The sequence below is a fragment of the Gloeophyllum trabeum genome, assembly GCF_000344685.1.
Source record: "Gloeophyllum trabeum ATCC 11539 unplaced genomic scaffold GLOTRscaffold_00001, whole genome shotgun sequence".
In the NCBI taxonomy this organism is placed as follows: Eukaryota; Fungi; Basidiomycota; class Agaricomycetes; order Gloeophyllales; family Gloeophyllaceae; genus Gloeophyllum; species Gloeophyllum trabeum.
The window spans coordinates 18,662-32,244 of record NW_006920410.1 but is presented as its reverse complement, the minus strand read 5'-3'; the positions used below and the strand labels follow the sequence as shown (position 1 = coordinate 32,244).

Here is a 13,583-nt window from a genome sequence, read left to right as displayed (position 1 = left end):
ACGCCAAAATGCAGGCTGGACAGACTCCTGTGTTTGTGATGAGTGCGTAGTGCTGTTCAAACGGGTATTTCATTGTGGCTGAGTGCTGTACGCGACCAGATGCTGCGCCGGAAAGGCAGTCGGGGAGAAAGGCGCAAATATCGAATATCACGGCTGCAAAGGTGCGTTCAATATCCTCTTGCTTTGTCCCATATAACTGATATAAGTATTGATAGACCGTAGCAGACGTAATTCGGACATGTCTGGGCCCAAAAGCTATGCTGAAGATGATCTTGGATCCTATGGGAGGTATCTTGTGAGTACGCCAGGTTCAGACTGATATTTCGTTCTCTCACCTTTATCAAATAGATTGACGAACGACGGCAACGCCATCCTGCGAGAAATTGATGTTGCTCACCCCGCCGCCAAAAACATGATCGAGCTGAGTAGGACACAGGATGAGGAGTGCGGTGATGGTACAACGAGTGTCATTATCCTCGGTACGTACCTCACATGCCAAACTATACGGATGCAGCTATAAGCTTACATGGCTCAGCCGGAGAGATCCTAGCGCAATCCCTCGCCCAGCTTGAGCGCGACATCCACCCTGTCGTGATCATCTCTGCGTACAACAAAGCCCTCAAAGAAGCGCTCGACATCGTCCAGCGCATCTCCATCCCGATCGACACCTCCGACGACGCGCAGATGCTCTCGCTCATCAAGTCCTCGATCGGCACCAAGTTCGTCGTGCGCTGGTCGGACCTCATGTGCAAGCTCGCACTGGACGCGGTTCGCACCGTCTCCGCGGACGAGGGCGGCTTGACCACCGTGGACATCAAGCGGTACGCGCGCGTCGAGAAGGTACCCGGAGGGGAGATCGAGGACAGCAAGGTCCTGGACGGGGTCATGCTCAACAAGGACATTGTTCACCCGAAGATGCGCAGGCGGATAGCGAAGCCGCGCGTTGTGCTTCTGGATTGCCCGCTGGAGTACAAGAAGGGGGAGTCGCAGACGAACATGGAGTTCACGAAGGAGAGCGATTACCAGCGGACGCTGGAGATCGAGGAGGAGCAGGTCAAGGCGATGGTGGATAAGATTCTCGAGTTCAAGCCTGACCTCGTTATCACGGAGAAGGGTATTTCTGGTACGTCCTGCCTTCATCCCAACGGTTTACGCTAACGTACGTGCAGACTACGCACAACACTTCCTCGCTAAGGCCAACGTCTCTGCTCTCCGGCGCGTCCGCAAATCCGACAACAACCGTATCGCACGCGCCGTGGGTGCGACGATCGTCAACCGTGTCGATGATCTGCGCGAGTCGGACGTCGGCACCAAGTGCGGGATGTTCCACATCGAGAAGCTCGGCGACGAGTAAGCGCTCCAGTCCTTGCACATCCTCCTTTTCACTGACCCTCGTTCGCAGATACTTTACCTTCCTCACAGAATGCGAGGACCCGAAGGCGTGCACCATCCTTCTCCGCGGGCCGTCCAAGGACATCTTGAACGAGATCGACCGTAACCTCGCGGACGCAATGTCCGTCGCGCGCAATGTCGTCTTTAACCCGGTCCTCGCGCCAGGCGGCGGTGCGACGGAAATGGCCGTCAGCGTGCAGCTGCATGCCAAGGCACGGTCCGTTACGGGCGTTGAGGGGTGGCCGTTCAGAGCTGTTGCGGACGCAATGGAGGTTATCCCCCGGACGCTGTGCCAGAACGCTGGAGGCAACGCGATTAGGGTTTTAACAGAACTCAGGGTAGGCGGAGCGCATTCTCGTATACTGTATGACAGTTGCTAATCGCTGGTATGTTATTTAGGCGAAGCATGCGAACGGGGAGCACTCGTGGGGGATCGACGGCAATACGGGCAAAATCGTCGACATGAAGGAATACGGGCTGTACGAGTCTGCCAGCGTCAAGGTACACGTCCACTGCGACCATATCACCGGCACATAATCTGATAATATTGTCTCATTTCAGATCCAAATATTCAAAACGGCTATTGAGGCCGCGCGCGTGCTGCTCCGCGTCGACGACGTCGTCCAGGCCAAGCGGCAAGATCGGGAGGGCCAGCAGCCCAGCGCACCGCCGGAAGAGATGATGGGCGAGTAAAGGGAGTACAAAACGAACTTGTATCTATAGCTTGCACTGCTCAATTAATCACCGGGATCCTGGTCACCTTCGATTCGTAGCATGGCATGAGGTACAGTAAGTAGAATAAATAGGGTTTATAGTGAGGAGGTGGACTCTTCTTCGATAGGTTGCTTCACGCTGCGATGGCCGCTGCTGCCTGGGCGAGGGCCGTACTCTTGGGAACGGATGCCGGAGTACATCTCGGCTTCCATGTCTACTTCTACTTCGCAGCGCACTGTCTTCTCGACGTTGATCTCCAGCTGCGACGGAGGAGGTGAGACATGCAGAGTAGCCGGGAGTAGGCAATACCATTACCTTTGTTGCGCGAGAGTTCACGCCGCTGCGGTCCTGCCGGGGTCAGAGAGTGAGCAAGGACGTGACACCGAGGTGAAGGGATGACGTACGAGGAAGCGATTGGATGCACTGGAACGATGAGGGAAGAGGACAGGCAAGGGGTGACCTCGCTCCGACGAAGGGTGAGACTTTTCTCGTAGGGTCTCTCGTGTGTTAATCCTGCAGGGATCTGCATAACGAGAGAGATACAACAACAGTGTGAAGAGATACGTACGTAGCCATGAATGAGTTCGCGTACACTGTTGGACAGGGTAAGTGAGTAAGCAGGCAGGCGTGGAAGTACGAGACTTACGTTTGCTCAGGGCAAAGTGGATACCGAGGAAAATCAGGTTGTGCGGCATGACGACCCACTAATGAAGATGCATCAGTGGGCTACGGCGTTTGCACTCGAGGAAGAGGGACGCACGCAGATAAGCGAGATGACGGTGCATACACTAGCACGTTATACCTGCGTGAGACGAGCAGTGCACGACGCGAAACAGCAGACTACGTACCACGTCAGGATGCCGTTGTTGATGGTGTAAATCATGATGGCATCGACGACCTGGTCCATACTAACAAAACCCGTAAGTGGAAGCGCGCCACTCGTACTAGCAAACGCTTCCCGTCTACCTGGAAATGCCCGTCCGGTTTTGGGCTAGGTACCAGCATAGGGAGACGGTGATGAGGATGTCGAGCGTGGCTGCGGACGAGAGGCCAAAGGTGAATACCCACTGCCCAGTTACAGATACAAGGGGTATTAGTCGGGTAACCCCTGGCATATGAACGGTATCTGGACTGACAGAGTATCCCGTTACGAAAGCGTCGAAGCTGCGTAGGTGCACCCTGGAGATTGCTAAGCACCCTATTTGCTTGGTATGTGAAGGTAACTCACATGAGACCAGTCGATACTGCTGCTGCCACTGGTAGGGCGTTACGGGACCGTATCATACATTCATCAAAAGTAGACTCACGTAGACGGCAGAATGCGAGAAGGAACTGCATCGAGAACGGTTAGTCAGGCGTAGTTTGATAGGCCGTCGGCTTACCATGGGACCTGAGATGAACCAATTGTTCTTGCTTACTGGACATTTATGAGCAGAGACGCCACGGAGCGGATAGTAGGGACTCACGGACTAGGACTCGGTGCGTGAAGAATCTGGGGCTGACGGTTAATTCAGTGTTAGGCGATACAGGGATTGTGAACGAACGTCTGGACAATGAAGGTGATTGTGGCCTGTAGAAACAGCTATTTGTGAGGACACGAAGATAGAACGCTGGACGCTCGACTTACGGTGTTAATGACTGTAAGCTGGCGAAATTCCGACGGTCAGGTTGCCGCCCGCTCAATCGCGATCCGCCAACGAAAGTACTCACAGCGACAGCTCTGTTTGAGTGGGAATGAGAACGGCACTGCCTAAAAAAATACGAGTAGGGCGCTCACAGAGGTATCCAGTCTATAATATCACGGTCTCCAAAGTTTTCGATTAAATACTGCCAGTTGCCCGCGCAGACCAGACCGGAGTGCATCACATCGAACATCCTTTTCATCTGAAATCAGTAATCCAACAGCAGCAGTGAGATCGCTGTGAGGGCGCACCATACAATAATGACCTGATTGAACTCGCGCTCAGAGATGCGCTTGGATTCACACAGAAGATATAGCATACCGGGATCCTGACTCTCGCAAAGTCGTTCTTGAAAGTCCTGAAATACACATATGCCTGCATACTGACGATACCGGACAAGCTGCCACATTTATTAGCCTCTGCTGTACGAAGGTTATAGGGACACGTACCCAAGGGCAATCAACCCTCCAAGGAGGACGGGGCCAAGATTATTGGCGATGCGAGGGTCAGCCATGGTGGACGTCGTGCTCGCCTTATCCAGCGTCGACGTCGCAGAGCATCACTCGAAGGAGGGCCCTCCGTTCGCCGGCATGGCCGCAATATAGGGCGCGTTGCGTCCTGAACCATAGATCCAATGGAAGATGCAGTCGTCCACAACGCTCCGACAGTTTGACAGATTAGAATGGCGGGCTAAACCTGATTGGGCACAAGTACGATCCGGCTAGAAGCTTTTGAGTTCTGCACGATCGACCGTGTCTACGCGAGATCCTCTTGGCGTACGAAGTCTTCATCGTCTGAATCCAGCAGGAATTCGAGCTCCAACCAAGGTACTTACTGAAGGAATTAGAGGGGACGATATAGGTGGAAAGGATATATCTTCCCAGTACTGTCATGATATGGTTTGATACGAACGAGTCTGATGGTCACGGGAAGACAGGGGTTTACGAGGACCTACATTGCTGCAGGCACCATCAAAGGCAAAACCTTGCTGAATCCAGAAACGCCCGATACAAATGCCACGGGCGCCCATGGACCTCACCCTCCTCGCAGCCCGTTGCCACCTACTTGAAGTACCACCCGCAACCACAAATCACTGACCGGGCGCACGGTGGGTTTCACGCATACGCATGCACCTCAGGGCATTTATATTATATCCGGTCTGAAACCTTTCTACAGCAGACATCGGAATAGTCAGCGCTCTCCTGAATCGCTGCGACGATAAGTACGCCAGGAAGGATCAGCGTCAGGCCCAGGTCGCTGATCCGTACAAGGAAGACGACTGAACACTGCGCATCGCAGTGCCTCATCCAGCCTTATTGCTATACCTTCATCAGCTTGACGGCAGATATCATGAACGGCCACTACAGTGATCCGTTGCCCGGTGCACGCTTGATGGCAGTAGACAGTCCAAGTCCTGTTGATCAGCGCCCTGAGAGAAATATCGTGAGGTGCTCGTGCGAGTCCAGGGCGCGGTTCTCGGGCTGAATCTGCAATTCTAAAAGGGCGAGGACAGGACAGATCCGAGCATGGGCGAGCGATACCATCGCCAGAACAGGGAAATCCAGTAATCGGCCAGATGAACGCGGTCTATAGGCAGTTAGTAACCATCAAGCGACTTCCCTGGAGCAACGACATCCTCGACATTCCCAACTGTGACGCGGTTGACGCAGTCGCAGGATCTCTCCCGTGGGGACGGGACGCGAGCCAGCGGTGTAAAGTCAGTGAGACGAGCGCGGTTCCATCTAGGGATCTTGGATTGGTACGTTATTCCGTGGCTTGAAACATTCCATGCCCCTTACGAATTACTTCGACAGGAATGCGAGTCGCAGCTTACGAATTAGCGGGTTGCCAGCGGGAGACGGGGACGGTGGGCGGGATCCCGGGGATCCTTCAGGGAGGCTGAGGACTTGGGCAAGCTTCAGTCCGCATACTGGTCTGGAGGACATATTACCCCAAACTACAAATTAGTTATATAATACCTGATAGCATGCGTGCCATATAACAGTCCTCGACATGTGTCGGTAATAGTTCGGGAAATATGGGCAAGGGGCGATGGGTAGCACCGTTCAGTCTTTGGGCCGACATGGTTCTATCCGTCGTTCCTCGCTCGTTCGCTTTCCGTGGAATATCCAATATCAGATGAACCGGTAGGAGGTTAGCTATGGAGAGTCGGGAGGCAAGGAGCAGCAGGACCAGACTTCGCGTCGACGAGTGCAAATACCACCAAACAACCCCTTGCCGAACTTTCCTCCATCCCAACACCATCCCGTCTGATTCGTCCACTGCTTTCTTCTGCTCAGACTCCTGTGCCGCTTCACGGCTACGCTTGCCCAAGGATTGAAGACAACAGAGCCGCACCAATTACAGCTAGGTAGCGCAGCAGATAGTATACATACAAGTAGAAATAAGTACAAGATCAACGTCTATAGTACAAGTTATGGGGAGTTCTGTGGTCTTCTTCAGAAACACATCGAGAAGCGCTGAGAAGACCTTATCCTGGTCGTAGCTGTACCGACATAGCAGACGCATGGGTCATGAACATCATCTAGGCGGATTGCACCTCAATGACGGGCTGCTTCACGAAGTGATTGTCGCTCGTAAACTCCGAGGTCGGACCGTCGGCATTCAAGTTTGACAACTTTCCTACCCCCAAGTCTGTCTCTGCGTCGCACCTGCATTCGATCGTCTTCGCGACATTGATCTCCAGCTGAAGCGAGAGGATCAGGGACGGCAACACGTAGCTAGATGTAGGTCATACCTTCGTAGTGCGAGAGTTCAGACAGTCGTCGTTCTGTGACAAAGGAAATGAGTACGTGAGAAGGCAGAAACGCACACAGGGCATTGGGAATGATAGGATACCTTCCGTCGATCTGGGAAGAGGACGGACAGAGGACACGGCCTTTCAGCCGATGGGTGTGCTTTCTCTCGCAGGGACTCCCGAGTGTTGAGCCTGTCATGGAGGCAAGACGTCAATGATCTGACCATGATATAACGGAGAGCAGACGAACGTGGCCATGAAGGAGTTTGCGCAGACTGTCATGTAGACTCAGCGAACAATATCGGGTCGTAGGTATTGACCGTACGTTTACAAATAGCGAAATGAATTCCCAGAAATACTAGATTGTGCGGCATCCTTATCCACTATCGGAACGTTCGTTAGCCGTTGAATTCATCTCAGAAGTTAATCACGTACACAAGTGAGAGAGACAACGGTGCAGAGGCTGTCAATCGAGAGCTGGCTAGATGAATCATCAAGTGGATGAAGATTCGGGTACTAACCATGTCAAGATGCCATTGTTAATGGTGTACAACATAATCTCGTCGATGACATGGTTCATACTATGAATATCTGGTCTGAGCGGCTTACCCACTGGGTAGGTTGCAGCGCACCTAGGAATACCCGACCGGCTCCGTGACAGATACCAGCACAGCGATGCGGTGACTAAAATGTCGAGCATCGCTGATGCAACCAGGCCTAACGTGAACACCCACTGAAACGATGACATAGGCGTGGATGAGATGATTGCATAACAGGAAAAGAGCATATAACGCACTGCGTAGTGGGCCACAAACAAATGGAAGTTCCTCAGGCAAATCCTTCCTATCGTTCATTGGGATGATCGGTCCGGTTACAAACTACTTACATCTCTACGGTCGATACTGCATGGAGGTACTCATTGAATGATTCGATAGTAGCAGGACGTGATTAGAGTACCTGCGGATGCGCCTGTGGAGCGCCTCAGGGGCGTTGCTTACCGAATGACTGCTTGAAACTCACCTAAACGGATAATAGCCAGGACAACCTTCAGGGTTGTAATCAGTACGGGTGAGCATCTTACGAGCCTGACTCACCATCGGGATGGTTATGGACCAGTTGCGCTTGCTTACTGTAGTGATACTATGATTCCAGCGGTCCTACTCGATGTATACTGGATGCAAACTTACAGACAAGGACTCCCTGAGCGAAGAACCTGGCATTGTGGATTAGCCAAAGCTCCGGGGAAGGAGCAGATGTCAGGACACAGGGACGAACATCTGGACGATGAAAGTAATTATGGCCTATGACATAGAGGCATTGTGAGGAGCGATAGAACCAAGGAAGGGCTTTTACATACAGTGATGATCAATGTAAGCTGGCGTTGGCAACCTGATTAGACTGCTGTCCAACGATAACTCCACTGAGGCACTCACCGGGACAGCTCTATCGTAGGGTTTGCGTCAGCCTTCTGAGCTTCAAGATCGGCATCGTCACGAGCTCACAGATGTATCTAGTTCATGATACGGTCGTCGCCGAAGTTGTCGATCAAATATCCCCAGTTAGCCGCACATACCAGACCGTAATGCGTTAGATCGAGTAACCTAAGGAGATTGAGCGATCCACAATTAATGCAGGGAAACGATGATAGCTCGCGTACCACACAATCAAGACCTAAGAAGTGCAGGATAAAAGACGTATAGCTGCAACAGGATAGAACCACCATACCAAGATCTTGATTCGAACATAATCACCCCTGAAAGTACGTGAGTAGATATACACCTGCATGTTGACGATACCGCATAGGCTGCTTTGCTCCTGAGTCGTACTCTGCATACCAAGAGAGGAAAACACGAACGCAAGAGCAATGAATCCTCCCAGGAGGACGGGTCCAAGATTATTAAAGATCTTGGGGTTAGTCATTTGACTGGAAGATAGGGAATCCTACTGAGGAGCAGTCGGGCACGAACACCCCAAGGTTATAAGCCAACCGGCGTATACCACCTTTCTTTATGACTCGGTGGCGTGATTCGGAGGCAATGCAATTGCACCACAGTCCAGTTACTTCGATAAGCAATTCTGACAGGTCGAAGATGGCAAACCCAGTCCCCCGAACGTACCAGGGTGCATTTTGTCACAATCGCTCCGAACAATGTAAGAATACGCTTTGATATATTAGTCACGAGGTGATTGGAGTTCGGAGGACATACAATACTGGAGGTCAGGCGCGGAAGCAACAAACCTCGTCAAGAATAACTGATAATTTGATGCAAAATAGGAGCATCATGTATCTCGGTCTAATCACACAATATGTACATACCGGCCAATTCAGTCGCCTTGGGTGGGCATCAGATCTAACGGCGTGTTGATAGATCGTGTGTACTATCGAGTCTCGAAAGGTATCGCCATGTCCTCCGCCGTTCGTGAACTTCGCGAATGCATATGAACACAGTTGCGTGACTAGTTAATTTCCGCGCTCGTATAGGTGGTCGCCAGTCCTATCCGCTGTCCAGCTGTATCAAAGACTGTGTAGTACCTCTCCAGAAACGCGAAGCCGTTGATGAAACCAAGACCCGTGCCAGATGTGGATCCCATATCGCCTACGATGAGATAGATGTTATCCGCTGTCCTACCGATCTATGTATGGAGCGCTCGCGGCCATATCTGGGCGTTTGGAACAAGCTCGTAGGATACCTAGCTCACGAATCAGTATCTGCCCACGTAGAGGACATGTGATACGAACGCCATTGATGTTGAAGTACAGGCTCTCGAGACTTGCATACTGAGAGGCGGTGAGCGTATAGAGCCCCGTCGTTTCGTCATAGGTCGCTCCAGTCGCGTTTGTATGGGCATTCAGCGCATCCGATAAAGGCTCCGGCATTAGCCGACGATTACCATAACGTTGTTCATGTGAATTACCAGTTGCGAGAAGGATCAAGGTCGTCCCCGTATCGAGCATCCCCGCCGTCTGCGACAAGATCGTGGTGTTGCCGTACGCCACGGACTGGTCGATCCCCCGATACTGATTCGCCGGTGCAGACGTCGTCAGCGGTCTGTGCAAGTCAAGTCAGCCATCAGAGGGGGAGGAACTATGGTGACAAACGTACACATAGTTGAGCCTTTCGTTATACTTGCTCGAATGCGTCCCACGGAACGTCAGTTCTCCGTTAGTCGCATTCGCCTGCGTCGTCGGTATATGGGGACTTCGTGAGCAGAAATGACGCCCTGCGAGAACGGGTTGTCCGTGAAGGTTGGTACAATCGAGGTCAAAGCCGGGAATAGCATCCCTTCTGTAAGGTTGGTAGGGCCGATTCTAAGATAGCGATCAATCTAAAACTAATTGGAATGGTCCAAAATTTCAACCATACCCGAGAATACCGTCCGTTCCGGTGAATCCTTGGGTAGAGTAGGCGTCGCCGATCGACTGGTTATTGATCGTCAAGTTATTACCGAGCGATACAGTGTCGGTCACCTCTGTACCTACGAAAGCGAATGACACGTAACAAATCATCGACTCCGTGGATCTCCCTTCCTACCGTACATAGTGGCCGAGCCATACTGGATGTCCTATATCGATGTCAGCATATCGGTCGTGGCTTCTATGAATACAGGACGTACCACAAGGTTTCCTGCTAGCTTCGTTCTACTAGTTCTCTTGTAGGCGGTTCCCACGCCAGCCCAGGTGTTCGAACTCCCAGTGTCGACAGTCAAGGTATCTTGCCACGAAAACCGAACGCCTCAAAGCCTAGACGTAAATGCAAATGGAATATACGCACAAGTAGTAGCGGGATCGCCGATAGCGAGCTACTCGTCATATAGCCGTAGCATATTGAGTAAGCGAATCAGGGTCACCGTGGCCTACGTATACACGCCGTTCTTACAGGAATGGCGTAAGTGACAGCTTGGTCGTCGCGGCTACGCTACCAACTCCGTCTCGTTTGCAAACATCCTTGTTGCGCCCTCCCAGAGTTCCCGAGCGCAACTGCGCCGCTCGAGCTTGGTTGGATTTGAGGATGTTAGCAATCCCCGTGACAGCAACTCGCCTGGCAATCGGAAGAGACACCAGAGATTTAGGACCGCGAACACTAGCACTCGTAGCAGGAGCGATGACGGCAATGGAGACAGCGAGAACAAAGAGCAGCGGTGACATGGTGGGCGCCGGAAGTGCGCATGCAGCGTGGAGGAAGTTGAGGGATAACCTTCTGGAAAGTCGTTGCTAAGAAGGGGTGCATCATGAGTAGCTGTTGACTCGGGAACTTAAATTAATGCATTTCGAGGACTAATGAGAAGGCGAGAACGTTGCAATCACATCGCTGCCAGGACTCATCCTCACAAGAATCCGCAGTTCTGCGGGAGCAAGAGCAGCGTTCATGATCAATTGACATCAGCATTGAGGAATAGAGACGCTTTCTTGCGTGAATTCCGAGATACAGCCAACCCATGGTCCGAAGAGGACTCTCGAACAGACAGATATTTCATCGGGATACAGCATTATAGTCGAATGAGAAACTCACAAAGTGATAGCAGGCGCAAACCCACTCCACGACGCTGGATGTCTGTAGGAATGTGCGCGGACAGCATGTCTTCCAGAACGTGAGCATGCGAAATATCTCCGTCCGTAGTCAGATTATTACCCCACTATTTGCATAGCCGTCTCTTCCGAAGTCTAAGGTCTACCATCGCGAGTTGCCTTGAGAGCATAGATACATCCGCATACTTTTAGCTCGATCGGACGATGCCCTCCGGACATAATCTAGATGGCCCAGAAACGAGAGCCCGCAAGTAGACATGCGTAGGAAAATACCAGAATGCGTCCAAACAGGAGACATCCTTGTACTATCCCTCGCTCGTCAAATCCAGGTAGCCCTCTTGACTGATGCCAACGAACGCCGGCGCAGTACTTTTGCGTTCGGAGCTTAGCCAACATATGAGCACGGTTCATACCAACCTTTTTCCTATATATTCGAGAGGGCCTTGGAACGAGACGTGTACGACGGATAAATGTGTACATTGACCATGGAGGTGGAGGAGACACTCGAATTCAAAGTCGACTTGGTCCAATGTCCACGATCCGCAAATAGGACCAAACAGGTCTCGCCACCTGTGTACTCTGTGCATCTTTCCTCATTCCATCCGACATCTACCAAAATTCACCGACTCGTCCAGCGCTCGTCGCGCACCCCTTCCATCCACAACCTCTTGCACCTGAATATGCCTGCGTTGACCTCTGGACCGAGCGCTGCACAAAACACGCCCCGTCGCAAGCTGGGAGGATACGACTTCTACCGCGAAGTCTTAGGTAGTCCGAAGTATGTCGTAGCGCCGATGGTCGATCAGAGCGAGCTGGTATGTCGTCAGTATCATTGTCGTCTAATCCCAATATTGACGGGGCCTCAGGCATGGCGGAAGCTTTCCCGACGCTATGGGGCGCAAGTGAGTAAGCATCGGCTCGCGTCCCTGTCCAAGTCAATAAATTCTGACCGGAGATGGTAGCTCGTATACACGCCGATGATCAATGCCAAGGTAAGTTATATTATGTACATCATTAGCTCCGGAGACCCTCATGTCGTTTACGCAGATGTACGCCGGGGACAAATCAAAAGCCTATCGCGAAACCAACTTCAACCTCACGCAGGGCGAAGAAGGCGGACCCGAGGACCGGCCACTCATCATCCAATTTTGCGCCAACGACCCTGATCAGCTCCTCACCTCCGCACTCGCCCTACAAGGTCATTGCGACGCCGTGGACATCAACCTTGGGTGCCCCCAGGATATTGCGAAAAAGGGCCGGTACGGATGCTGGTTGCAGGATAACTGGGATCTGATATATAAAATGAGTGCGTAACGGTTTCTTGTTTACGTTATTATCTTGTGTTGATTCGAGCTAATGGGCATTCGTTCGACGCACAGTCAATACCCTGCACGAGAACCTGTCCGTTCCTGTTACCGCCAAGTTCCGTGTCTTCCCAACAGTGGAGAAGACAGTAGAGTACGCGAAGATGCTCGAACGAGCGGGTGCGCAGATCCTCACCTGTCACGGGCGGACGCGGGAGCAGCGAGGGCATAATTCAGTGAGCCTCGGTGTGCATCCATCTGGCAAGGAGATACTTATCGACTCACTGCTGGCAGGGCCTGGCGGACTGGGCGAAGATACGCGCAGTCAAGGAGGCTGTTTCCGTTCCCGTATTCGCGAACGGGAACGTCATGTTCCACTCCGACATCGAGCGCTGTCTGCGAGAAACGGGCTGCGATGCCGTCATGAGCGCTGAAGGTAATCTGTATAACCCGACCATCTTCCTCCCATCTTCCTCCTCTTCATTCCTACACTCCCCCTCTCTGTCCGCCTCTGACGCCGACGCGATCGCGACCGCTCTATCCGGTACGTACCGACCGCACGCCGATCTCGCGCTGGAGTACCTCGACATTGTCACCTCTCAGAAGACTCGAACGTCATTTAGCGCGATCAAGGGTCACCTCTTCAAGCTTATGCGACCCGCGCTTGCGCGAGAGCGGGATCTGCGGGAGAAGATGGGCAGGATCAGGTCGTCGACGGTGGAGGACTACGTCGAGGTGGTGAAGGAGATGAAAGCGCGTATGGAGGTGAGTGGTTTCTGGGGATCCGGCCTACGTGAATGCTTAGGCGAGCATGTGATAGCGTGATATGGCCGCTGCGGGGGACGCGCCGCTGGAGCAGCTCGTCACGATCGAGCCGACGACGGGACTACCGGTCCTCCCACATTGGCTCGCGCAACCGTATTGGCGGCCGTTACCGAAGCCGAAGGAGGCCCCGCCGGAGGCAGCAGCTGTAGAGCAGGAGGCGACGCCCGCAAGCAAGAGACGGATAGAAGAAGCAGTCAGCGAGGGAGAAGGAGTGGAAGAGAGTAAGAAGGCTCGGAAGGACGTTGTGGGATCAACGGCGTCGGCGATACCAGGCCCAGTCGTGGCAGGAGATCCGCTGCCTGTGACGGCTGTGGTAACTTAGATTGCGTCTTTTTATCTCGGCCCTAACTGGAGGCTCGTCTTATTGTACTGACCGCCGT

At 52.7% G+C, this 13,583-nt stretch overlaps 5 protein-coding genes across 5 annotated transcripts; 2 read left to right on the top strand and 3 right to left on the bottom strand.

Annotated features, from left to right (window-relative positions):
* Positions 1 to 8: 8 nt before the first annotated feature.
* On the top strand, positions 9 to 2,085 carry GLOTRDRAFT_101868 (T-complex protein 1; the record flags this gene model as incomplete). The annotated part of the gene is made up of 9 exons (XM_007862262.1): positions 9 to 42; positions 100 to 161; positions 216 to 295; positions 349 to 479; positions 536 to 1,123; positions 1,170 to 1,350; positions 1,403 to 1,730; positions 1,792 to 1,893; positions 1,954 to 2,085. 9 exons carry the CDS (start codon positions 9 to 11, stop codon positions 2,083 to 2,085), a joined length of 1,638 nt encoding a protein of 545 aa, XP_007860453.1.
* Positions 2,086 to 2,613: 528 nt separating this feature from the next.
* GLOTRDRAFT_89602 (uncharacterized protein) lies at positions 2,614 to 4,302 on the bottom strand (the record flags this gene model as incomplete). The annotated part of the gene is made up of 13 exons (XM_007863416.1): positions 2,614 to 2,629; positions 2,675 to 2,699; positions 2,753 to 2,810; positions 2,867 to 2,894; positions 2,955 to 3,014; positions 3,073 to 3,304; positions 3,335 to 3,362; positions 3,489 to 3,523; positions 3,573 to 3,652; positions 3,734 to 3,826; positions 3,884 to 3,990; positions 4,110 to 4,146; positions 4,238 to 4,302. The coding sequence occupies 13 exons, from the start codon at positions 4,300 to 4,302 to the stop codon at positions 2,614 to 2,616; spliced, it is 864 nt and encodes a 287-aa protein (XP_007861607.1).
* Positions 4,303 to 6,225: 1,923 nt separating this feature from the next.
* GLOTRDRAFT_134736 (uncharacterized protein) lies at positions 6,226 to 8,538 on the bottom strand. The gene is made up of 22 exons (XM_007862261.1): positions 8,402 to 8,538; positions 8,272 to 8,350; positions 8,204 to 8,217; positions 8,120 to 8,147; positions 8,049 to 8,056; positions 7,980 to 7,989; positions 7,904 to 7,921; positions 7,822 to 7,847; positions 7,734 to 7,759; positions 7,641 to 7,675; positions 7,567 to 7,591; positions 7,504 to 7,515; positions 7,433 to 7,448; positions 7,343 to 7,385; positions 7,179 to 7,279; positions 7,068 to 7,127; positions 6,982 to 7,009; positions 6,872 to 6,929; positions 6,797 to 6,821; positions 6,648 to 6,738; positions 6,547 to 6,579; positions 6,226 to 6,495 (listed from the first exon to the last, which is right to left on the bottom strand). Exons 1-22 carry the CDS (start codon positions 8,464 to 8,466, stop codon positions 6,334 to 6,336), a joined length of 963 nt encoding a protein of 320 aa, XP_007860452.1. The 5' UTR covers positions 8,467 to 8,538; the 3' UTR covers positions 6,226 to 6,333.
* A 465-nt stretch (positions 8,539 to 9,003) lies between these two features.
* On the bottom strand, positions 9,004 to 10,693 carry GLOTRDRAFT_101866 (acid protease; the record flags this gene model as incomplete). Its single annotated transcript, XM_007862260.1, has 7 exons — positions 9,004 to 9,180; positions 9,287 to 9,596; positions 9,651 to 9,724; positions 9,748 to 9,856; positions 9,912 to 10,057; positions 10,162 to 10,259; positions 10,468 to 10,693. 7 exons carry the CDS (start codon positions 10,691 to 10,693, stop codon positions 9,004 to 9,006), a joined length of 1,140 nt encoding a protein of 379 aa, XP_007860451.1.
* Positions 10,694 to 11,754: 1,061 nt separating this feature from the next.
* GLOTRDRAFT_67214 (Dus-domain-containing protein) lies at positions 11,755 to 13,581 on the top strand (the record flags this gene model as incomplete). Its single annotated transcript, XM_007862259.1, has 7 exons — positions 11,755 to 11,889; positions 11,941 to 11,976; positions 12,037 to 12,066; positions 12,122 to 12,380; positions 12,454 to 12,614; positions 12,673 to 13,143; positions 13,199 to 13,581. 7 exons carry the CDS (start codon positions 11,755 to 11,757, stop codon positions 13,523 to 13,525), a joined length of 1,419 nt encoding a protein of 472 aa, XP_007860450.1. The 3' UTR covers positions 13,526 to 13,581.
* Positions 13,582 to 13,583: the final 2 nt, after the last annotated feature.

Coding starts and splice junctions, on each gene's coding strand:
- GLOTRDRAFT_134736 (XM_007862261.1), bottom strand. CDS start 8,466: ATGACTAACCCCAAGATCTTTAATAATCTTGGACCCGTCCTCCTGGGA. Junction 7,676..7,733: donor CGCTCAGGGAGTCCTTGTCT/GTAAGTTTGCAT, acceptor GTATCACTACAG/TAAGCAAGCGCAACTGGTCC. Junction 6,580..6,647: donor TCTTCCCAGATCGACGGAAG/GTATCCTATCAT, acceptor CCTTTGTCACAG/AACGACGACTGTCTGAACTC.